Source organism: Gymnoscopelus braueri (assembly GCF_963280865.1).
Source record: "Gymnoscopelus braueri genome assembly, chromosome: 2".
Taxonomy (NCBI): domain Eukaryota; kingdom Metazoa; phylum Chordata; class Actinopteri; order Myctophiformes; family Myctophidae; genus Gymnoscopelus; species Gymnoscopelus braueri.
In genome coordinates, this window is record NC_137604.1 from 9,700,023 (window position 1) to 9,725,161 (window position 25,139).

At 43.4% G+C, this 25,139-nt stretch overlaps 2 protein-coding genes across 2 annotated transcripts in view; both read right to left on the reverse strand.

Moving 5' to 3' along the window:
- The window catches only part of pdia2 (protein disulfide isomerase family A, member 2), an 11,816-nt gene extending 5,517 nt beyond the window's left edge, over positions 1-6,299 (reverse strand). Inside the window, exons 1-5 of the mRNA XM_080447173.1 lie at positions 6,015-6,299; positions 3,169-3,375; positions 1,148-1,281; positions 482-619; positions 129-242 (exon numbers count right to left, since the gene is read on the reverse strand). Coding sequence (XP_080303299.1) covers positions 129-242; positions 482-619; positions 1,148-1,281; positions 3,169-3,375; positions 6,015-6,285 — 864 coding nt within the window. The 5' untranslated portion in view covers positions 6,286-6,299. The remainder of the gene's footprint in view (positions 1-128; positions 243-481; positions 620-1,147; positions 1,282-3,168; positions 3,376-6,014) is intronic.
- Positions 6,300-8,024: 1,725 nt separating this feature from the next.
- LOC308093945 (uncharacterized protein) lies at positions 8,025-23,812 on the reverse strand (the record flags this gene model as incomplete). The annotated part of the gene is made up of 6 exons (XM_080440356.1): positions 8,025-8,157; positions 20,906-21,018; positions 21,297-21,430; positions 21,570-21,830; positions 21,945-22,046; positions 23,611-23,812. 6 exons carry the CDS (start codon positions 23,810-23,812, stop codon positions 8,025-8,027), a joined length of 945 nt encoding a protein of 314 aa, XP_080296482.1.
- Positions 23,813-25,139: the final 1,327 nt, after the last annotated feature.

A 25,139-nucleotide genomic window follows, 5' to 3' on the forward strand; every position in this document is an offset into this window, starting at 1 on the left:
GTGCGTGCGTGCGTGCGTGCGTGCGTGCGTGCGTGCGTGCGTGCGTGCGTGCGTGCGTGGCTGCGTGCGTGCGTGCGTGGCTGCGTGCGTGGCTGCGTGCGTGCGTGCGTGCGTGCGTGCGTTGTTACCTGTTCACTGAATGGAATGACCAGCTCCATGCTGCTGGTCTGAATGAAGGAGGTCAGTTCTTCTTTCACCAGCTTCCCTTCTTCAAATGTGTGGTCTGCTCTGCCATCATCAAACTGACACACACACACACATTTTAAATAGCAGACAAAAAAACAACAACAGTAGGCAACACATCATCACTGTTTCCTCAACATGTGTGTGTGTGTGTGTGTGTGTGTGTGTGTGTGTGTGTGTGTGTGTGTGTGTGTGTGTGTGTGTGTGTGTGTGTGTGTGTGTGTGTGTGTGTGTGTGTGTGTGTGTGTGTGTGTGTGTGTGTGTGTGTGTGTGTGTGTGTGTGTATGTGTGTGTGTACCTTTTTAAACAGAACCACTGTGTTGGTTTTCACTTCATATTTCTGAAACACCTCAGGACTGGTTGTCATGGCGAACTCCATGTCAACCATGCTCATAGCAATATCACTGAACAACTTCCCATCCTCACTGTCTGCATTCTGCATACAAACATAGATAGATCAATAGATAGATTATTATTGTATAACTGTACCTCTGTACCTTTTGCAAACTGTCAATAAAGTATAGAGAAAAAACAACAGACCGACCGACAGACCGACAGACCGACAGACCGACAGACAGACAGACAGACAGACAGACAGACAGACAGACAGACAGACAGAGAGACAGACAGACAGACAGACAGACAGACAGACAGACCGACAGACCGACCGACCGACCGACAGACAGACAGACAGACAGACAGACAGACAGACAGACAGACAGACAGACAGACAGACAGACAGACAGACAGACAGACAGACAGACCGACAGACCGACCGACCGACCGACAGACAGACAGACAGACAGACAGACAGACAGACAGACAGACAGACCGACAGACCGACCGACCGACCGACAGACCGACAGACCGACAGACCGACAGACAGACAGACAGACAGACAGACAGACAGACAGACAGACAGACAGACAGACAGACAGACAGACAGACGTGTGCATATACGTACAGTGAAGAAGCCGACCACAGAGATATTGTGAGAGCTGATGAAGTCAGCAGCAGACTTTGTGTTCTCCAGCACAGCCAGGCCTGGTCCAGCCCTCCTCTTCATCCACTGGATGATGCCAGCCACAGTCCTCTTTCCTGTTTAATATGCAATGTATTACTGTTTAATATGCAATGTATTACTGTTTAATATGCAATGTATTACTGTATAATATGTAATGATACCAGCCACGGCCCTCTTTCCTGGACACAGCGATGGACAGTAACTAAGTGCATGTACTCAAGTAATAAATACAACAATTGAGCCCTATTTTATACTTTGATTGTCCATTGAAAAATTGCTAACAATGTTGTGAGCTTGTAGATTGGTGTTCGACTGTTCGTATATAGACCATACATGGGCAACCGGCGGCCCGGGGGCCACATGTGGCCCCCACCTTCACTTAATGCAACAGGTTAATATCGGAATACTGATATTATTATTGATTCCAGCTGTTACAATTCCAAACATGACCCGCTTTAATTACTTCAGTCTATATTAGCAGCATGACTAGTATTACAATTCTATTGTCTTTTTTTGTGTCCAATGTATTTGTATTTAAGTTCATAAAGTTAATATGTATAATTAAATGCATTTGAAATTAAATAAGAATGTTACTTTTCAGGATTCCAATTGAAAAATAGCAACAAAAATAATCTGCATTCCAATTAAAAAATAGCAAAAATAGCAGATCTACAAGTGCGACGCGTTTTGAGCTTGTGGATCGGCTATTTTTGCTACTTTTGTCTTGTGTGACATAGAATGGCGAAAAAAGTTAAAATACGGAGAGACAGTATAATGCAATGTGGCCCTCTGGAGTGAGTATGGAAATATAGTGGCCCCTCTCCATCATCAAAGTTGCATCACCCCTGGTATAGACACTCGACAAAGCTATGATGCACCACGGTGGATTCAAACCCCCAGACCCCATGGCTGTGGGCAGCTGCTTTACCACTGTGCCACCCGAGCGCCCCATTTTCAACCTTATCTTCGTATAATTGGTCCTCGCTGATGCTCATTATAAGATGGCACCATCTACTCATGTGTCTCATTGGTGGGCTTTGGACAGTTCAGAAACCTGCCCACCAATGACATCATCGGTGGGGATACCGAGCTAATAGAAGCCATCAGACTATAGAGCCTCTCTCTTCCTGGAGAGTTGGCATGCTGAAATAGAAGCCATTGTAAACCTTGTATGAAATGATCAAACATGCCTACCGATGATGTCACTGGTAGGCCCGTTTCTGAACTGTCCACAGCCCTCCTCTGCTGAGACTCACAGTGAGTTGACAACAATGGTATACCATTATAATGAGTATTAGTGAGGACCAATTACATCAGGGGTGGGTAACTTTGATGATGGAACTCTGTATTTCCACACTCACTCCAGAGGGCCACATTGCATACTGTCGGGCAGACACATCTTATCTCAGTATTTTACTTTTTTCTGGGGTTTTTCATGCCGTACTTCGCCATATGTCGTGTGTTGTGTGTGTAGCAAAAATAGCAGATCTACAAGCTCAAAACGCATCGCAATGCGATAAGTTTTGAGCTTGTAGATCTGCTATTTTTGCTATTCTTTTATTGGAATCCTGATTTTTATTTATTTATTAGAATCCTGAAAAGTAAAATTTTTATTTCATTTCAAATGCATTTAGATATACTTATGTTAACTTTATGAACTTAAATATAAATACATTGGACATAAAAAAAGACAATATCATTTTAATACTAGTCATTAAGCTAATAGAGTGAAGTAATTAAAGCGGGTCGTGTTTGCATGTTTGGAATTGGAACAGCTGAAATCAATAATATATCAGTATTCCGATATTAACCTGCGGGCCGCATTAAGTGAAGGTGGGGGCCACATGTGGCCCCCGGGCTGCCAGTTGCCCATGTATGCATTTCATGAAGATAGGTTGACAATGGGTGAAGTAAAAAGTCTTCTTCTACCACCGCTGACTACAGACTGGTTACGTGTTTACCAGTAAAGTCCACTGGGTTCTTTCTGTCCCCGTCCACGAACAGTTTGAGTGTTGGGAATCCTCCGACGTCAAACTCGTCGGCCAACTCTTTCTCCTCGGTGGCCTCGACCTTGGCCAATCGCATCCCCGACTCCTCCGCCTTCAGTTTCCCAGCAGCCTCGGCGTATATGGGCTCTAACTGCCGACAGTGTCCACACCATGGGGCATCTGCATGAACACGCGCGCGCACACGCACACACACACACGCACACACGCACGCACACGCACACACACAGTTACTAACTTACAAAGTCCAAATTAAATGGCTTTTTGCAACCCTATTGTCACATGTTTCCCATTATTTCCTAGTGAAACATGGGCTGGGAATGTCTCATCTAATCACAGTCTCTAAATGCACCAACACAACGCACTCACAGTGTGTTTCTAACTTGTAACCAGGCCGTGCTGAGTGATGTTTATGTTACTGCATTGCCTACTGTATTTCGCACATCAAATATGTTCAGAGTGTAAATATTGAGTGTACCGTTTAACTTAAAAGCGATAATGTTTGTAGCCAACTGTCCGGCCGCCATCTTTGTTTACAGTCAACAGAGTAGCATTGTCCTCTAGTGCCATAATGAATCAGCTCTGTATGGAAGAGGGACAGTGAGCTATATGGGACTGACACATTGAGCTATGGGATTGACAGCTGCCAGTCATCATATTGGTTGAAATTGGTTAATACCTGCCGCTGTAATATCACACATTGTTTTGTTTTTTCACAGGAAGTAATTCAGCTTGTACTTTGAGGGGTTTTAGGACCTCACAGTAACAATGCGTTGTGAGCATGTAGATTGGCTATTTTCACCATATGTTTGCCCTTAGAATAGGGACGCTAATCATTGATTGATTGATTGATGTTTTTATTGGCAAACTGCTGTAGTACACAACCCTTCATTTGTATGTTTCTGTCAAAAGGATAACACACAAAAAAGCTTGAGAGCTTAGTTGGTTAGCTGCCGTAATCGTGCATTATGTTTTCGTTTGCAGTAATTCATGTTGGACTTTGAGGGACTTTTAGGACCACAAAGCCACATCCACTTCACAACCTCGAACCGTTTCAGCGCTTCCGTTGTACAGACAGCATTTGAAAACTGTGAGGGCCAACAGTCTACCTGCCCTGAACCCTCAACATGGAAATTAGCTCCTGATAGAGACAGTGGCAGTTGGTCCCTGCACCTTATCTCCCCTTCTCTCTCTCTCTCTCTCTCTCTCTCTCTCTCTCTCTCTCTCTCTCTCTCTCTCTCTCTCTCTCTCTCTCTGTGCTGTGAGAGAGTTGGCCTAGACAGCATCTGGCCAGGTAGCGTGCACACTCACTTGTGCACGTGACACATCGTGCTCTCTGTGTGTGTGTGTGTGTGTGTGTGTGTGTGTGTGTGTGTGTGTGTGTGTGTGTGTGTGTGTGTGTGTGTGTGTGTGTGTGTGTGTGTGTGTGTGTGTGTGTGTGTGTGTGTGTGTGTGTGTGTGTGTGTGTGTGTGAGATGACGCGGTACTCCGGGCAGAGCGGTTTGGACCGAAAGCTTTCACTAGAAACCACGTGCACTGTCCCAGTGTGACAGAACAACACCAGCAGACATAGTTACACCATGCTGCCATGCAATGTTAGCTTATCTACGGTGTAAATAACTTATTTATACTAAGTATTGATCAGGCATAACTCTAACCCTAACCCCTAAACCTAACTCTCTAAATGCCTAATCCTAATCCTAACCCCAACCTGAATATTTGAAAACCTGAAAACTCCACAAATCTTTTTTCACACATTTTCTTTTTTCAACACTGTCAGAGCAGGTTATGTGGAATTCACGTCTGCTATACAATTACAATACTGTCGGTTTTCAAACGTTTTAATTTCAAGGACCACCACAGATAGTGGTGGTCCTTACGGGTCCATTAATTTGGTTCCATTTGTACACTCTCAGAGTTACAGATCTGTATAGTCCATTTGAACCCCTTCAAGTAACCCAGAGGGTCCCTGAACCTCACTTTGAGAACCACAACAATAATATGTATGCAAAAATGTATGTATGATCAAAACTTATAATGAAGGGCCTGCGCCGCAGCGTGGCGGTCCAGGCACCATAGGCTGCAATGCCAGCCTTACAGCGTGTCGCGGGTTCGACTCCCAATCCCGACGACCTTTGCTGTATGTCACCCCCCCCCCTCTCCCCATTTCCTGTCAGCCTATACTGTAATCTATCAAAAAAGGCAAAAAGCCAAAAAAATATATCTTTGAAAAAAAATATGATGAAGGCCAAAATTATATGTATTTAAATATGTAGGAATCGTTAAGGAATCAGACCGTTAACCCATTGAGACCTGAAGCCGATTCTACATGTCTCCTAAATCCCAACATTATTCTGAAAAACGTATGTTTCTATATCAGTGGTGCTCAATCTTTTTCATGTCAAGGACCCCCAAAATTATATGTATTTGGCCGCGGACCCCCATCAAAATATCTTGTTCCAGGGACCCCCCAGAAGCAAAAATTTGAGTTAAAAATGTTCGCTTTAAAAATATATATATATTAAAAGATTTGCACACATTTTCACGATTTTTCAAAAATAGCAGATCTACAAGCTCGTAGCGCGGCACTCGGTGCCGCGCTATGAGCTTGTAGATCTGCTATTTTTGAATAGCCCAAAGTGAAAAATAATGCTTTTTAGCTAAAATCAAAAAATGACACAGTTCCAGGTCTTAATGGGTTAAGAGAGAATAGTTTGGAGCTGGAATCGTTCAAATCCTAAAGGATCCCACCCCTAATCCCAACATCAATCACCATCATAAAGCTGTAGTTTTGAACTCACAGAACTCGACCAGCACGAAGCGGTGCTCCTTCAGGGCCGCGTCAAAGTTGTTGACGTGCAGGACGAGGACGTCTCTGTCCTCCTCCACCTCCTCCGTCTTCTCCTTCTTCGGCACCTCCTCCTCCTCCTCCGCCCCGTCCCCGTCTCCGTCCTCCTCGGACGCCGGCGTCTCCTCTGTCCCCGCGTCCTCCTGGCCGTGCGTCCGTCCACAGGAGGCCCAGAAGAGCAGGAGGCCCAGCAGAAGCAGGCTGACCAGTGTGTGTGACTTCATGTCCTACAGGTGTGTGAGACAGAGAGAGAAAGAGAGACACACACACGGTTAGAAATGTTTAAGAGAGGAGAGTGTGTGTGTGTGTGCGTGTGTGTGTGTGTGTGTGTGTGTGTGTGTGTGTGTGTGTGTGTGTGTGTGTGTGTGTGTGTGTGTGTGTGTGTGTGTGTGTGTGTGTGTGTGTGTGTGTGTGTGTGTGTGTGTGTGTGAGTGTGTGTCGGAATTTGACTGGCCTTCCCCGGCGTCCAATCGGAAGGCGAGGAGGACTTCAACGCGGTTGGGCCCCCTTGTCCATTCAAGGCCGGCCGCAGGGCGCCGTGCGTCCTCGCGATTGGTCAGATGGACAGAACAATGGGCCAATCGTACGCAGAGGAAGGTGTCAGTTTTTCTTTATCTTGTATACCTCTGAACTCATTTCAGACACATACGTCACACACACGCACACGCACGAGCGCACACGCACGAGCGCACACACACACACACACACACACACACACACACACACACACGCTCGCGCGTACACACGCGTACGCACAGTCTCTCTCTCTCTCTCTTTCTCTCTCTCTCTCTCTCTCTCTCTCTCTCTCTCTCTCTCTCTCTGGTCTTATCACTCCTTATTTGCTTACTGTATACTGGGGTGTCTGCAGTAGGCTAAGTGAACTGTTAAACCTATACAATACAATGCAGGTCGTGCAACAATACGTCCAGCTCAGAACAGCTCAAAGTTGACCACATGTGGTACTACAGTATCAACACTACAGCCCCTGAACACCTGACGCTCTCATCCAAAGTGACTTAATGTACTGTAGGTCACGTATCCAATATTGTCAGACAGTGTAAGTAGGTACAGGCTAGCTAACCCCCTTCGTTTCCAATAGCATTGCTACAAAATGCTAACAAGCTCCTAGTGGACATTTCTCAGTAACCGTAATGCCGATTTAAAAACTGTTTCGACTATTTGACAAGAGTTGTAACCCCACAGTGGTGTGGCGCAGCCCCAACACTGATTGACACTTTCTAAAATGTGCTTTCTGTCACTCCCCGTGCACATGAGATGCATATTGGTGGACCATCATAAGGAGAAATCATGAAGAATGACCCAATAGCAGCCCTTTTTAGTTGAATAATTGAATACTTTATTAGACAGAAATGTAAACAGCATAAGGTACAGTCAGACATTTGAGCCTAGATGTGAGGGCCAAGTAGCGGCCCGATCCTCACGTCTTAAGTAGGAAATGTAAAAAAAAAAGGGATAATTACTCATGACCCATAGAAATGGGTCATGAGTCCGCACATTGTTTCGGAAACACTGTGACTACAGTGAGAAAATGGCATGTATGACAGGCCTGAGCTGTCATACAGAATGGATACATATCAAGTCCCCAGAACCCAGTGGTTGCATTGAAGAGACATCCTAGCCATTCATAGATACTGCAGCTGGGGCTGTACGTGAACGAGCGAAAACGGTTTCGACCAATGGAACCCCCTGATCTTTATGAACATGGTATTAAAATGGAACAGATGGCTGTTAGATTCATGTTATTCACATTATGCTCCCCTTTAACTATAAATGATGTATATATGAATATCAAAATGTAATGTAATGTCTGCAGGGCATATTGGGTAGAATTAAATGGCAGACAAACTGAAGCAAACATATAAACTACCACATGTAAATACAGCCATCATGTAGGTGCACCAACACACCAGTTAAATATTACAGTGTGAAAATGGTGATTTCACTAGATTGTTTCACAGATCCAACGGTTCTTTACAGAACATGGTGTATCGTTCCATCCTTTATCAGACCCAGCCCCATAAAACACAGCACAGTCTTCATTTCCATGGTCATTAGGCTCACCACTACACCAGTACCTGTAGAAGTAGGAACATTATTCATTACAATACAAATAAAAGGATGTTTTTTCTCTCTGAACCATTATTTTCATCATGACCTCAAATTAAAATCTAGATAAATTTAACTGGAGAGTGAAATAGATAACATGTGTAATTGTTTTGTAGTAAAGAGTATTTATGTGAAATGTAGTTAAAATCTTAGTTGAAATACATCAGAAAAGAATGAAGGTAAAGTCTTACGTTGGTGTGGTCAGTGGTGTCCCATCTACCCATTTCCAAACTCCTTCTGTCTCTGTGTCAGTCAAACCCAGCCACGCATTATGGTTTAAGCTGTTGGTCAAGTCCTGGACAGAAAATATGCTGGTTAAGTACACACACAATAGACAGGTTACAGCACACACACACACACACACACACACACACACACACACACACACACACACACACACACACACACACACACACACACACACACACACACACACACACACACACACACACACACACACACACACACACACACACACACACACACACACACACACCTTTTTTTCTTTGCTGTTTATGATCATCAGATCTGATTGTTTGTCTTTACAGTATTGTCTGCTCTCCTCCCAGGTTTTAAACTCAGTAGAGATGTAATAATACACACCAGCACCAAATGTAAATCCATATGATTCTAACAACAAGAGAATAAAGTTAGCCACTGTTTTGTAATTTGCTCTGATTAATGACAAAGGATGAACAACATGATATAACAATGAATACAAACAGTGATATATCACTGACCACAGAGCCTCTTCTTCAGCTCATCTCGCTCTGCAGTTACACTGTTACATCTGGACTGTATCTGTTCAAAACCGGACTGTATCTGTTCAAAACTGGACTGTATCTGGTCCTTCTGTTCAGTCAAGTTGTTATATCTGGAGTGAAACTCGTCCTTCTGTTCAGTCAATCTGGACCGTATGTAGTCTCGTTCTTTGATCAGGTTGTTTTTGTCTTTAATCAGTTGAGAATCTACGATACAGAGAATGAACAATATGATGAGTTTTACATACTGTACAACTGTTCTGATAGCAAATCTTCATTTGACAGTGGACTTGATATTATCAGTGGGTGTGTTGCAGGTGGATTCAATCATGACCAATCAAATGATTGCTTTTCATGACCTTTAAGAGCAGTGCACTGTGCTCAGCTCAATGGCATTCAGGTCATTAAAATATTCAACAGACCAAACTCCTTGTGCAGGAGGTGCAGAGTCATCAACAACAAATCTACAGCACTTCAAACAGACCACCAAGTACAGATGATGTAAAATGATCTTTGGAGTAATTAATAAATGCAGCTAAAACATCTGTCACTGGTCCAAAGAAAAGTGTTTTTAATGTAAAGCCTGTTTCTCACTGTAAAGTTCATAAGTCCAATTTCCAAAATAAATGACATGGACAGACATCTGCTAAATGACTGCTGCATGGACCTAGGTTGACATGCTCAGGGTTTGCATGGACATATAGTGGACCCTGTAGACATTTGCCTAGGAGGACAAGTATCCTACTGCCAGTATCCTACTGCCAAGTAATGTGTACTAATCTAGTTGAATAATCAGTAAGGCTTTATGAAGCATGTAGATCACAGTTTTGTTGGATACAAGCATTTAACCATTGTCACATTAGGGTTAGAAGAATGCATGCCAATACTGGCTAAAATATGTTTTTCAACTTCAAAAGTGAAACAGACAAACATAACATAAATCATAAAGCAGGCTTGTGTGATTTTGGAGACATCAGGGTGAGCCTCCGCCAACTGAAGTGTGCTGAAGGGCGAGTCATGAGTGTGTGTCTGCCGGTAGACCTGACAGCCAGCCAGCACAAATTGTCTGTCCCCCCCCCCCTCCACTGCACACCTCACACCTCCTCCAAATATATGTCAAACAGCATCAACACTATTCATGATTCAAATTTTAAAGATACTGTTGATTATAGAATGACACTCACTGTGTTTGACCAGGACAATGGTGACAGCCAATAGGATTACACACAACAGCCCCAACAGACCCAGACACACTGCAGCAGCTCTGGAACCATTCTGCTTTGACTCGCCAGAGGCTGAAAGACACAAGACAAACCTATGAGGACACTCCAGAGGGTTTAAAATGTAATATAAGTAGCACATTTTAACAAGTTATGATGCTTTATGACAGATAACACATCATTTATTTTCTTAATAGGTTAAATGATATGACTCCATGAAAGTAAAGTGGCTTAAAACTGAATTTTCATCTATGTAATATTCTGTCTAAACTATGGAACATGAGAGGGTGTTTGAGTGGAATGTAAGACAACAACTTTTAATAGTACTTGGCCGGTCCCCGTTGGGTAGCAGTCTACGAGGGAACGATGCAAGTTAGGAACGATGCAAATAGGGAATGCATAAACCCCACCCTCTTATCCAATACCCATTATACCCGTTGTCAGAGTACCCGCCGTAACTGTCTGTCTGTCTGTCTGTCTGTCTGTCTGTGTCCCTTGCAGTGGTGTCATGGTGATTTCTTTTTTGGCAGGACGATATTTTTAATGACGTGTTTTAATGACGTACCGTACGCGCACATCACGCGCATTTTATTTTACCTTAAATTAGGAAACATGTTTGTGTAGGAAATGTTTTTTAGCTTAGTTTTTTAAACTAACACAAATTCAAGGAATGCCATGAATTATAGAGCTGAAACTAAAAGTTTGCTTTGAATGAGTCAATGCAAAGTAGCCATTTGGGTACTTTGGTGTACCTTGCGCGTGAAATAATGACTGGCCACAGGCCGTCCTACTCCGTGTGGCCTCCACGACACCACTGCCCATATGGAAACGTCCTTGTGCAGTGGTAGAATGGAGAATGTGTGGACAATGGCCGCGTTTCCCAAAGAGATTCGTAGAGATGCTGCGTTGAGATCCTGCGCAGGTTGTACGACGGGTCTTACGTGCGTCCACACAATCTGCGCAGTACCATAGCAGGCACGTAGATATATATATATATATATATATATATATATATATATATATATATACACACACACACACACACACACACACACACACACACACACACACACACACACACACACACGCTGTCAACGCACTGCGACATGCCGTGTCTATAGCTTGCATATCTGTTCTTTTGGGTAGGGCGCTGCTTCTAGCCCTGGTTCAGAGCGTTAGTGAGTGCTCAAGAGTAGTGAAGATAAACAAAACCATTTTGCTACTCACAGAAGCAAAGGCTGTTTTGTGTTGTTGAAAGTCTATTATCGGAGGTGGGAAGCCTCTCAGCACCCCACCTACTCTGTAAAATACACTTTTTGGGAAGAAAATAAAATATGTCAGCGAGACGGAAATTATTTTTATTTACTCCACAGTGCCCTCTACAGATTTTGGTTAATGGTAAGTTAAATCCTCCAGATCTGTAGAGGGCACTGTGGAGTAAATAAAAATAATTTCCGTCTCGCTGACATATTTTATTTGCTGCCCAAAAAGTGTATTTTACAGAGTAGTTGGGGTGCTGAGAGGCTTCCCACCTCCAAGAATAGACTTTCAACAATACAAAACAGCCTTTGCTTTGGTGAGTAGCGAAATGGTTTTGTTTATTTTCACTACTGTTGAGCACTCGCAGGGCAGCGGAATTCCTTGTACAAGCGCAGAGCGAGGGGTCTTCCAGGGCGTTAGAGGGAACTCACTAACGCTCTGAACCAGGGCTACGCTGATTCGTCCTTTATGCATGAACCCGAAGTTTACAAATTGTACTCTCACGGATGATCCGATCGTCTGATAAAAATATTAAGCATATGCCAAGTTAACTAAAGGTATATAAATGATGCTGAGCTAAACATGTTTCCTTAATTTCGAAGTTTTATAGTTAAACGTTATGATGAAAGTCCCCAGTTATTCTCACAAAGTGACAGCTGTTGCGCTCGCCATGTTTATGAATGGTTAAAAAATCTTTTGAAACTAGCAGATCTACAAGCTCACAACGCTTCACAAGCTTGTAGATCTGCTATTTTCAAAAGATTTTAATACATATTAAATTTGGGAAATGGGACATTCTGCATTCCTTTACTTTTGGTATTTTAAGTATATTTAATTTACTTGCATAATGGGGACACTTTAGTGTTTTATTTACCTTGCAGATGTCACCTCACCGTAATTTAATTCCTAAATATATTATTCAAAAGTTGTATTTGGAGTGGACTGCTTCAGGACATCTGACAGTTGGCTCTGGTATTTTTATGATCCATTTCACTTTCGCAAAGGGTGTTTAAACTGCTGTGTAGTGTAGGACAGCACTACGTAGTTCATGTAGGCTTTACGTAGACTTCGTCCAGGAGGTCTTCACGTGCATGCTGTCTCGCGAATGTAGTTTTAGCACACACGTAACGAGAACCTACGACGATGGTATCTCCTGAAGCCAGTTTAGATGGCACGTTGGGCACACACAGCTGCTACTAACGAAGATAGTGCGTGGCGGGGTTGCTACTGCGCAGGTGCGTGGAGGCTCTTACGCAGCTTCTAGGCTACGCACAAGCTCAAATCCGTTTGGGAAACCCGGCCAATGTCTGTAGAGTGCAAACTGACTGTGAAAAGTGAACTGACTAATTCATCAAATGGCAGGTGTGGGGAATTTGCCAAATCAAGCTTAAGCTGGGGTTGCCATGGCAATCAATTGGCTCATTTGGGCCACGGCCAATGGGTGTATCAGTCGGATCTGCGGTTATGGACAACCGCCTATCCAACCGACTCTGCACCGGGCACTCCCTCTGGTTGTCTGCAATCATTATTTGGATTTTTCTGTTCTGCTGGTGTTCATTTCACCTTTGGAAATTAATAAAGTATGTAATTAACTCAATATTTGTCATGATATAGACTACAGTACATCAGAAAGTCATAATAGTTATGTTATTATTATTTTTATTCCAAATCTAAATGTAAACAATCCAATTTGTGTGCCCTCATATTATTTTGTGTTGTTCCCTAGCCCTGAAACATGACTGTCATACCATGACAGTCATGGAACCGAAAGTTCCTGGTTTTCATTTTTTTTTACATTTACAACTCTCACATGTACATAAACGTTCAGATTTCAAATATAAAGTGCTTACCCACGAGCCACGGATGTTACAAGTTGATCCGACCCGCGATAAGTACCCGTATCTCCCATACTGTTCAATAAAAAGCATTTTAATCATTAGTGTCGCATAGTTGAAAGCATCGGAGAAATCTGAACGTTTATGTACATGTGAGAGTTGTAAATGTAAAAAAAAAGAAAGCCAGGAACTTTCGGTTCCATGACGCTTCCGGTTCCATGTCGCTTGTGACAGACGAGCGTCATGTGAACCATGGCTATGTTGTTCCCCATGTTAATGAATATCAAACATTTTCAAGGTATTGTTTTTTTTTTGTAGATTAAACAAGGCAGAGCACATATATAATGTGGCTAATCACATGTGAACAAATACAAATGTTTAATTAAACCTAGAACACTAAGGTTGGGTGAATTTCACCCACAAAATTGTGATTATATGGGTACCTTCAGGATGCTCACTGACGTCATAGAAGGTAGGTTTGTTTCCCTGCTCCCATCCCTGTTTTTTTCTACAAGCAGGTCTTTGAGTGATTTTCACCCAATGTTAGTGATAGAGTGTAAAAAAAAATCCCATACACACACAGTTTCCAGCTGCAATTAGACTGTGCCTTCACTGGACAAGGCTCACATGTCCCAGGAATGGGTGGACCAAAGAAGTTCCCAGCTCCATTTTTAAAAAAAATATCTTTCAGCGATTTTGCTGCTTTCTTTTATAGGGTTCCCCTATGATACCTGTTTTCCATTTAAAAAAAATAACATTTCATGTTGAAATATTAAAGAAGAGTACCTCAATTTGCCATGTATTGTTTATATTTTGACGATATTTTTTTTTATGGACTGTATTATATTGGGTAAAATATGCCTAACGTTAGTGATGGTGAGACAATATTCAACTTTAATGTTCAAAAGGTTAAAAGGAGCAAATAAAGTAATGATTTGACACATGACCAGTGGCTGAACTGTCTGACTGCATGGTTGGTCATTTACAATGATTCCTTCAGTAAAATAAATCGCCGCTTTAGTTTGGGATTTATGAAGCAAACATTAACTGCAGCACATTTCAAGTGACTTTACAAACACCATAACTGTACATACAGTACAAACTTTGACAATTTGTCATTCTTATGTAAACTATCACATTAAGCTCATTTTCTGAGACCTTTTTGTGTTGCACAGGTGCTGTCCTGTGGGTCACTTAATTTTTTTTAAATATTTTTTAAATCAATTGAGTAGAGCCATTTCCCTAGACGCCACTAAACTACAGCACTGCCTTGCGTAACATCCATATATGTGTTAGTTAATCATTGTTGCGTTTAAGTTTTACCTCCATTTTGCTCTTGTGTTGTGTTCTGCTGTACAGCATTCTGCTGTGTCCCAGGGTCAGGATCAAGGTCGTCTGCAGAGACATAGATATCTACTATCCTCTCCTCTCTCTCTCCTCTCTCCTCCTCCTGCTGTCTCTCTCTTCGGCCATATCTGACCTTCTTTGTCAGGTCTGGTACGGCGTACACGTCCTCAGCCATTCTAGTTCATCTTCAAACTATACACTCATTGCACAACATGTTCGAGAAAAGAACCACAAAAGAGGAAGTCAAACAAGTTCTCAGAAGCACAGATGGCTGATGCTGTTTCCTTATGCTGCTGTGCGTCATTAAAAGTGTTACATTATTTGAGAGTTTGGATTACTTCATTATTTGCTGTGCTTTTAGGTCAGCACCCAATATACTCTGAATGCTTTAGAGTTGAGCATTGAATGAGAGCAGAGCAACTGTGGTTCAATAAGCGAGAGAGAAATGAGAGAAATGATGTAGGCATAAAAAAACACTTTCTCCTGTGAAGGCAATTGGACGTGCTCAGGCCCTGGTTGGCTCCTATGCGTGGCTGCATTGCAGATTGTATCTTTAACTGCTTAAAGAAGGTTAGACAAACTGGGGCACATTTCTCATTGTGAGCAACGGTCACAGGATATGTAAGCAAAATGTCAAAGGAAATGCCCACCACACTGCTGTGGTGGGTGTTTCCTCAGCAATGACATTGGTGTCAACAGGGCAGAATGTGAGAGATGACTAAAAAGTGCTCCTCGGAGCACAGGTCTCCGCCAGGTCAGGTAGGTTAGTGTGGGCCAGCAATGTTCGGAATTCGCCAATCAGGCTGGAATGTGAAAAATCAGACGGATCAGTCTTGATGACTTGACTAAAGAGATAATGTGTACCGATTTGCGTGATGTTTGGGCAATATTTGTAGGAGTAATATAAAACAAACCCTCAACGTAGTGCGAATGTGCGTGCAAAGTTTCACCGCAATCGGACGTTGGGTTCATGATTTGCGGCATTTTGTTCAAAACGGGCCACTATTGCAAACTTTAGATGTCAAGCTTAGCCAATCAAGATGGAATATGAAAAATCTTCTTGATCACATGACTATAGAGATCATGTGTACCGATTTGCGTGAAATTTGGATAAAATCTGAACGAGTAATGTCCAAAAATGAGTTTTACATAAGTCGGCGCTATAAAAGTTAGATGTGAAAAATACAGGGCAAAGGTTTTTCCTTGGCCTCTAGGTATACAAAGTTGTACACATATCGGTGCAGTTATAGGTAAAAACATGAATCGGCCTGCTACAGCGCCACCATGAGGCTGATTTGAAAATTTTCAAGTGGCATTTCTTCCTCGGCCGAAGGATGGTCGTCTGCTACAAATCGGCCTGTTATAGTGTCACCATGAGGCATATTTTTTGCTACCACTCCAACAGATTTTGACTACCACTATCTCTGTAGTCTTGTGATCAAGACGTATCTGTCATATTTTTCGTATTCCATTCTGATTGGCTACGATTGGCTTCCAAAGTTTGTGGGAGTGGCCCATGAATTTACTTCACGGGTGCTATACAGTATATACTGTAGCATTGCTCTGAACCGCCTTAATTCAGATCATTGCAAGAACAAAAAAAAGTGGTGCCACTTCAAAGGCAGGTCATTTCATGTAAATGTAATGGCCATTTAATAGAAAATTCATATCTGATCTTGAGCAGAATACACAAACATTTAAACATTACCGTAATTTAGCAATTACATTTTATTGGAGAGTATAACACTGAGTATAAGAAAGGCAAAAATATCACATTTATAATTGTTTCTATGGTCTCTTCCAAAACTCTTTGTTGCTAGAATACGATCAACATACAACACCTGCAAAGTATGTGGAGAGCTGCACGGTTCACACATCCAACTGGAAAGTTTATCAAATGTATCTTGACATGTATGTTCTTATCTTAGTTTAAAACAACTAACATGTTCAGCTTTGTGAGAGAGAGAGAGAGAGAGAGAGAGAGAGAGAGAGAGAGAGAGAGAGAGAGAGAGAGAGAGAGAGAGAGAGAGGGGAAGTGAGAGAGAGTGTGTGTGTGTGTGTGTGTGTGTGTGTGTGTGTGTGTGTGTGTGTGTGTGTGTGTGTGTGTGTGTGTGTGTGTGTGCGTGTGGGTGTGTGTGTCAGCGCGACACTGATGATGGCTTCTGAAAAGAATGCTGCAAAAAGGAGAAATGAACATACCCGGGAAATGTCACAGTTATTGATTTGTCTGAGGAAGACAACACTTTTTTGGTTGCCTCATTCTCCTTGTGGCCTATTGCTGCAGCCTAGTGTCCAGTTTACACAGATAGCTCTACTCTGTTGTTTTCCAGGAAAAGACAAACTCTAAATTATGTATTTGGTCATTTTTGGACAGACATTATTACAGCAAAAAAACAGTACAACGGCAAGGCACGTGTATTTGTATACAGAATAGAGCACATTTCAGCAACAAGTAATTAAAAGTTTTTAAAACAGAGTGATACGTACAACATTAAGCATTAAGGCATGAAGACACAGAGCAGAGTAACCACATTATAAAAGTACATTTAAAGACAATAAAAATGAAAAGAAGTAGAAATAAAATCAAATGAAAATGAAACAAAGTAGAAATAAAAATCTGAAAAATAAGAGTATAATTACAGTGCAGATAACAAACTTAAACAATGATTTAAATTCATTCATGGGGACTTTAAGTAGCCATAACAAAGCAGCATACTAGACTGTAGAGAGAGAACGGCCTGATACAGATGCATTATGCTAATAATTGTTGTGAATGATGAATAATGAATTGTATTCTTCCCCAAATCATCTTACTGTATTGGACACTATTGTGGGCCAAATCTGGCACCCTTTAACTAAATTATGCAATTATGAATATATTTGCATAATTGCATAATATCATATATATTAATTAAGCAATAGAGGGCTATCTCGCCCCGCCCCCTTTCCCCCAGAGGCCATGTTGGTGGAGTAGAGCACCTCTAGGCAGAGAGCCTGCAGCATAAGCCTGGAGAATGACAGACTCTCCTTTTCTACATGACAGCCAGCCGCTCCCTCCGACTCTTCCTAAATCCACCCGACTCCCCCTGACTCCCCCTGACTCCTCCTGACTCCTGCTGACTCCTGCTGACTCCTACTGACTCCTACTGACTCTTCCCGACGCCTCATGACTGCTACTGACTCCTCATCACTCCTACTGACTCCTGCTTAATCCCTGTGACTCCTGCTGACTCCTACTGACTCCTGCTGACTTTAACTGACTGCTCGTGACTCCTACTGACCCCCCCTGACTCCTGCTGACTACTCATGACTCCTGCTGAATCCTGCTGACTACTCATGACTCCTGCTGAATCCTGCTGACTACTCATGACTCCTGCTTATTCCCCATGACTCCAGCTGACTCCTACTGACTCCTGCTGACTCTTACTGGCTCCTCCTGACTTCTCCTTACTCCTGCTGACTCCTTGTGACTCCTCATGACTCCTATTGACTCCTACCCGACTCCTCCTGACTCGATCCCTGTGACTCCTCATGACTCCCACTGACTCCTGCTGACTCTTACCCAACCCCTGCTGACTCCTTGTGAATCCTACTGACTCCTGCTGACTCCTTCTGACTCCTTCTGACTCCTTCTGACTCCTTCTGACTCCTACCGACATCCTTACACATCATTACACTCTATTATCTCAGACAGACAGACAGACAGACAGACAGACAGACAGACAGACAGACAGACAGACAGTTCTCAGCGCTTAGCCCCGCCTTGAACTCAACAGTGTCAGCCCTACCCTGAATGCAATCATCCTGGCTGTTTTAACCAGCCCTGCCATGAGTTCATGGCAGGGCTGACACTGCTGATCATATTGATATCTGGGTCCTCCTGCAGAGCTGTCTGTCAGTAGGAGTCAGCAAGAGTCGGGTAGGAGTCAGGAGGAGTCAGGAGGAGTCCGCAGGAGTCAGTAGGAGTCAGCAGGAGTCAGCTGGAGTCAGGAGGAGTCAGTAGGAGTTACGAGGAGTCAGCAGGAGTCAGGAGGAGTCAACAGGAGTCATAAGAGTCAACAGGAGTCAGTAGGAGTCAGCAGGAGTCGGGTAGGAGTCAACAGGAGTCAGTAGGAGTCAGCAGGAGTCAGCAGGAGTCAGGAGGAGTCAGGAGGAGTCAGGAGGAGTCAGTAGGAGTCAGGAGGAGACAATAGGAGTCAGTAGGAGTTACGAGGAGTCAGCAGGAGTCAGGAGGAGTCAACAGGAGTCAAGAAGAGTCAGCTGGAGCCAGTAGGAGTCAGCAGGAGTCAGGAGGAGTCAGGAGGAGTCAGGAGGAGTCAGTAGGAGTCAGTGGGAGTCAGGAGGAGACAATAGGAGTCAGTAGGAGTTACGAGGAGTCAGCAGGAGTCAGGAGGAGTCAACAGGAGTCAAGAAGAGTCAGCTGGAGCCAGTAGGAGTCAGCAGGAGTCAGCAGGAGTCAGGAGGAGTCAGGAGGAGTCAGGAGGAGTCAGTAGGAGTCAGTGGGAGTCAGGAGGAGACAATAGGAGTCAGTAGGAGTTACGAGGAGTCAGCAGGAGTCAGGAGGAGTCAACAGGAGTCAAGAAGAGTCAGCTGGAGCCAGTAGGAGTCAGCAGGAGTCAAGAGGAGTCAGCAGGAGTCAGCAGCAGTAAGTAGGAGTCAGGAGGAGTCAGCAGGAGTCAGGAGCAGTGAGTAGGAGTCAGGAGGAGTCAGGAGGAGACAGTAGGAGTCAGGAGCAGTGAGTAGGAGTCAGGAGGAGTCAGGAGGAGACAGTAGGAGTCAGTAAGAGTCAAGGATGAGTCAGGAGGACACAGTAGGAGTCAGGAGGAGTCAGCTGGAGTCAGCAGCAGTCAGGAGGAGTCAACAGGAGTCATAAGAGTCAACAGGAGTCAGTAGGAGTCAGCAGGAGTCATCAGGAGTCAGGAGGAGTCGTTAGGAGTCGTTAGGAGTCAGCAGGAGTCAGGAGGAGTCAGCAGGAGTCAGTGGGAGTCAGAAGGAGACAATAGGAGTCAGTAGGAGTTACGAGGAGTCAGCAGGAGTCAGGATGAGTCAACAGGAGTCAAGAGGAGTCAGCTGGAGCCAGTAGGAGTCAGTAGGAGTGAAGAAGAGTGAGGAGGAGTCAGCAGGAGTCAGGAGGAGTCAGCAGGAGTCAGGAGCAGTGAGTAGGAGTCAGGAGGAGTCAGGAGGAGACAGTAGGAGTCAGGAGGAGTCAGTAAGAATCAGGAAGAGTCAGGAGGACACAGTAGGAATCACAAGGAGTCAGGAGGAGTTCGCTGGGGTCAGCAGCAGTCACGAGGAGTCAACAGGAGTCATAAGAGTCAACAGGAGTCAGTAGGAGTCAGGAGGAGTCGGTAGGAGTCAGCAGGAGTCAGGAGGAGTCAGGAGGAGTCAAGAGGAGTGAGGAGGAGTCAGCAGGAGTCAGGAGGAGTCAGCAGGAGTCAGTGGGAGTCAGGAGGAGACAATAGGAGTCAGTAGGAGTTACGAGGAGTCAGCTGGAGCCATTAGGAGTCAGCAGGAGTCAAGGAGTGAGGAGGAGTCAGCAGGAGTCAGGAGGAGTCAGCAGGAGTCAGGAGCAGTGAGTAGGAGTCAGGAGGAGTCAGGAGGAGACAGTAGGGGTCAGGAGTAGTCAGTGAGAGTCACAAACCAAAGCAAGCTAATGCATTGTACCACATAACTGATGCATTATAACAACATACCAGTTAAAGCGGCACTATGTAACTTTCTTTTAATTAATAAAATGTCAAAGGTCATGTCTCACCTAGACACAGGATCTGAGATCATCTGACACAAATTTTTGCCTGATGGTCAAGATTAAATGTTTCCCCCGAGCAAGCGGGCAGGTTCTATTAGCTCAATGGTCAAAATGACGGCAGGAAACCGGGTTCAAATCCGGGGTAGAAGAGGAAAGTTACATAGTGCAGCTCTATCTAACACATTGCGAAAATGATGACACTACAGAACTCTTTCACACATCCAACGCATGGTTTCAGAACATGGTATATCGTTCCATCCTCCTACATAATATGTTACTACACCATTCCATGCCGTAGAAGCCCGTTTTAAAAACACAGCACAGTTCTCCACTTCAGTGTTACTAGGCTCACCACTGTGCCAGTACCTGGAGAAGTAGGAACATTTCATTCATTACGATACCTTTAGAAGCATGACTTTTCTCTCTAAATGTCTTTATTTTAATTTAATTTAATGTATGTATTAATCATGACCTCAAATGGTATTCTACATATTAGACAAATTAACTGGACAGTGAAATAGACAATAGGTATAATTGTTTCTTACGTTGGTGTGGTCAGTGTTGTTCCATCTACCCATTTCCACACTCCTTCTCTGTTTCTGTCAGTCAAACCCAGCCACACGTTCTGGTTCCAGTTAACAACTCTGGTAACAAAGGCCTGGACAGAAAAGCTGCTGGTTACTAAAGTACACAATGTACAATAGATATGTTATCTATGTTACAACACACACACACACACACACACACACACACACACACACACACACACACACACACACACACACACACACACACACACACACACACAGACACACACACACACACACACACACACACACACACACACACACACACACACACACACACACACACACACACACACACACACACACACACACACACACACACACACACACACACACACACACACCATACCTGTTCTTCGTAGCTGTTTATGATCATCAGGTGTGATTGTCTATCTGTACAGTATTGTCTGCTCTGCTCCCAGGTTTTTACACCAATAGAGACGTAATAACAACTTCTGCCAAATATCTGCCATCCAGGTAATTCTAACAACAAAGAAATAAAGTAAGCCAGTGTGTTTTGTTTTGGTTTGTTCGTTTTTTCTCATTTGCTCAGAATCAGATTAATGACAAAATATGAACAACATGATATAACAATGAATACAAACAGTGATGTCTCACTGACCACAGAGCCTCCTCTTCAGCTCATCTCTCTCTGCAGTTACGCTGTTGTGTCTGGACTGTAACTCATCTCTCTCTGCAGTTACGTTGCTGTAACTGGACTGTAACTCATCTCTCTCTGCAGTTACGTTGTTGTATCTGGACTGTAACTCATCTCTATCTGCAGTTATGTTGTTGTATCTGGACTGACACTCATCATTCTGTTCTCTCATCCGGTCCAGGTGGTCTTTGGCCAGGTTTTTTTTCTCTTGAATCAATTTAGAATCTTTAAATAGGAGAATCAAGAAAATGTAGAGTTTTACATAATACTTTCTGGCGTTTGGAAAGTTTTGATAGAAATAACATGTAAACATAGTGTTCATTATAGAATGACACTCACTGTATATAACCAGGCCAGTGATGGCAGCCAATAGGAGTACACACAGCACCCCCAGACACACTGCAGCAGCTCTGGAACCATTCTTGTTTGACTCATCAGAGCCTGAAAAAAAAACAAGACAAACCTATGAGGATACTTCAGAGGGTTTAATATAAGTGACACAAGTTATGATGCTTTATGATAGATAACAAGCCATGTATGTTCTTAATTGACAAAATAATATCACATATAGAGTGGCTTTTGATGCGTCAAATGACATGCATATGACATGTAATGCAGAGTATTAGGTGCATAGGCGCCAGAAGTGCCTGAATGGCCCCCCACTATTGGGGGGACACTATTGTGATCGACTGGTCTATTTATTTATTCTTTTTCCCCAACCGGCGCTAATCTAGCACCCCACCATTGGCCATTGTGTAGCGCAATCGTTGTTGTGAATTTGGCTGCTTGCTTGCCTCTCGCCGCAATGACCGTTCTGTTACTGGCTACGTGCAGTAACTCGATCAACTCGATCAACTAGGTGTCAGACAAGCTAATACACAACACAACGTTGTTCTTTGTATGCTGGCTTTGTATGCTGGCTGTAGCCTCTATTACCCCCCAAAAAGACATTTAAACTCAATCGAAAATCGGCGATCGAAAACCGGTGAAATTGGACGTTTTCAAGATGTTTTGGCCATTATCTCTGGAACAGAAAGTTCAAAGCTTGTTGGATGCGTGACTTTGAGGACAATAAGCACGCAATTACACCTTTTCTGGTTATTTGTTTTTTTTAGGGGAGGCGAGATCTTAGTTGGGCAGGCGACCGCCTGCCCTGCCTCTACAGTGGGTACGCCACTGCCCACTGGGCTCGGGCTGCTAGAATCAAGTGCTGCTAGACTGACTGGCCAGGGATCAGATTACTGCAGGCAATATACGGGGGAACAAAGTTGTTCCCCCTTCCGTTAAAGTGAGAGCCGAGAGCGCAACACAAAGCGCATCAAACCTCTGTGGAATCAAAGTGCACCGTGGCCTGTGGGATCATGGATTCCTTATTCGTCGAGGTGAAAACATGCAATTTAATGTCATTGTCAATTTCTCTCATTGTAGGCTGCTACAGCATGGAATAGACTATAGCTGACATCTCACCTATACTGTGGTAGAACAGCATTTTTAGATTTTCATATTACTAAGTGATGTTTATTGTAATGCAATCCAATGTTTCATGTAGTTCTTCTAACTTTCACTATAGAGTAAGCCTGAATTTCCCTTGTATAATTAGAGTATAGCCAGTCCTCTAGACGCCGCTACAACACTGCTCTTGCATAACATCCATAGATGTGTTAACGCTAATGAGGTATTATAACATTACAGTAATAAGGAGTAGTAGGTGCTGCCAGGGTAAAACAGGTTGTTTGGGTGGTTCCTAGTGCATTCTAAAACGGGCGGTTGCTACGGTACAAACATTACTATATAAATTATAGTACTTACTAGTTGACAATTTGACGTTTTTGAGTGAACTGTCACACTAAGTTGACCTACAAATATGATCATTTTTGGCAGCGCAGTTCATGTCACCTTGAAATAGTTTAGCAGAATTAGAGTATAGCCACATGTATCAGACATTAACTACCAGTGCGTAACATCCATAGATGTGTTAGTTAATCATTGTAGCGTTTAGTTTTACCTCCATTTTGCGCTTGCGCTGTGTTCTGCTGTACAGCATTCTGCTGTGTCCCAGGGTCAGGGTCAGGATCGTCTGCAGAGACATAGATGTCTACTATCCTCTCCTCTCTCTCTCCTCTCTCCTCCATCTCCTGCTGTCTCTCTCTTCGGCCATATCTGACCTTCTTTGTCAGGTCTGGTACAGCGTACACGTCCTCCGCCATTCTAGTTCATCTTCAAACTACATTCGTTGTACAACTTGTTGGAGAACAGAAGTAAAAAAGAGGAAGACTAACGTTTCCTTCTGCTTCTAAAAAGTGTTACATTACATACTATTACTTCATGTGCTATTTATTGTTGTGCCTTTAAGTGACGGGGGGAAAAGTGCAGAGTGGATTGTGAGATTACAATTTACAGTTCTCTTGTATAAACAATGAGACTGCGATGGATTGCATATTGTCTGCAGGGATTCTGAAGGCATAATATCCATATTGGTTTCTCCTTCATAAAAGGCTTAGTGACTGTTGAAATAATTTAGATAATAATGTATAATAATATTACACATACTGGTAGGGCTACTGTATGTGAGCTAGTAAATATATTTACTTCACAAATGCTACAGTACAGTATATATAGCATTGCTCTGAACCGTGTTAATTCACATCAATGTAAGAAAAAAAGAATGGTGCCACTTAAAAGTGAGGTCGAAAAGTGAATCAATACCTCACTTTCACTGGACGATAGGAGACTGATAACAACAATACAAGTTGTCTTTAATATCATCCACCCCCCCTCCTTCCTCTTTTGTTTTTTGTTTCCTGCAGAACAGAAGTCAAAAGGGAAGACATAGGGCGTAACACACACACACACACACACACACACACACACACACACACACACACACACACACACACACACACACACACACACACACACACACACACACACACACACACACACACACACACACACACACACACACACACACACACACACACACACACACACACACACACACACACACACACACACACACACCCTCCTTCCTCTTTTCTTATTGTCCCCGCCAGGCCGAAAGGCATGGTGAGAGAGTATGTTTTGCACCCTGTCCGTCCGTCCGTCCGCGCGTGTGTGTGTGTGTGTGTGTCCGTCTTTGAACAGGTAATCTCCGGCACCGTTGGCTTGATCGCAGCGAAACTGTGCACACAAACTCCCTGGATGCCAATTCAGAACCTTTGCCTCCAATTTTTCACATGGGCCTGTTATAGCGCCACCAGGAGGCTGCTTTTTGCAAAACACATTTTTTGACAGTACTGCTACAGATTTTGTCCAAGCGTCACACGAATCGGTACACAGTATCTCTATAGTCATTACATGCAACGGGTCTTTCAGATTTTTCATATTCCATCCTGATTGGCTAAAAATGGCTTCCAAAGTTTGCAGGAGTAATCCGTTTTGAACAAAATGCCTCAAATGATGAACACAGCTTGCAATTTCCGTGAAATTGTGCACGCACATTCCCACTAGGCAGAGGAAGAAATGCCACTTGAA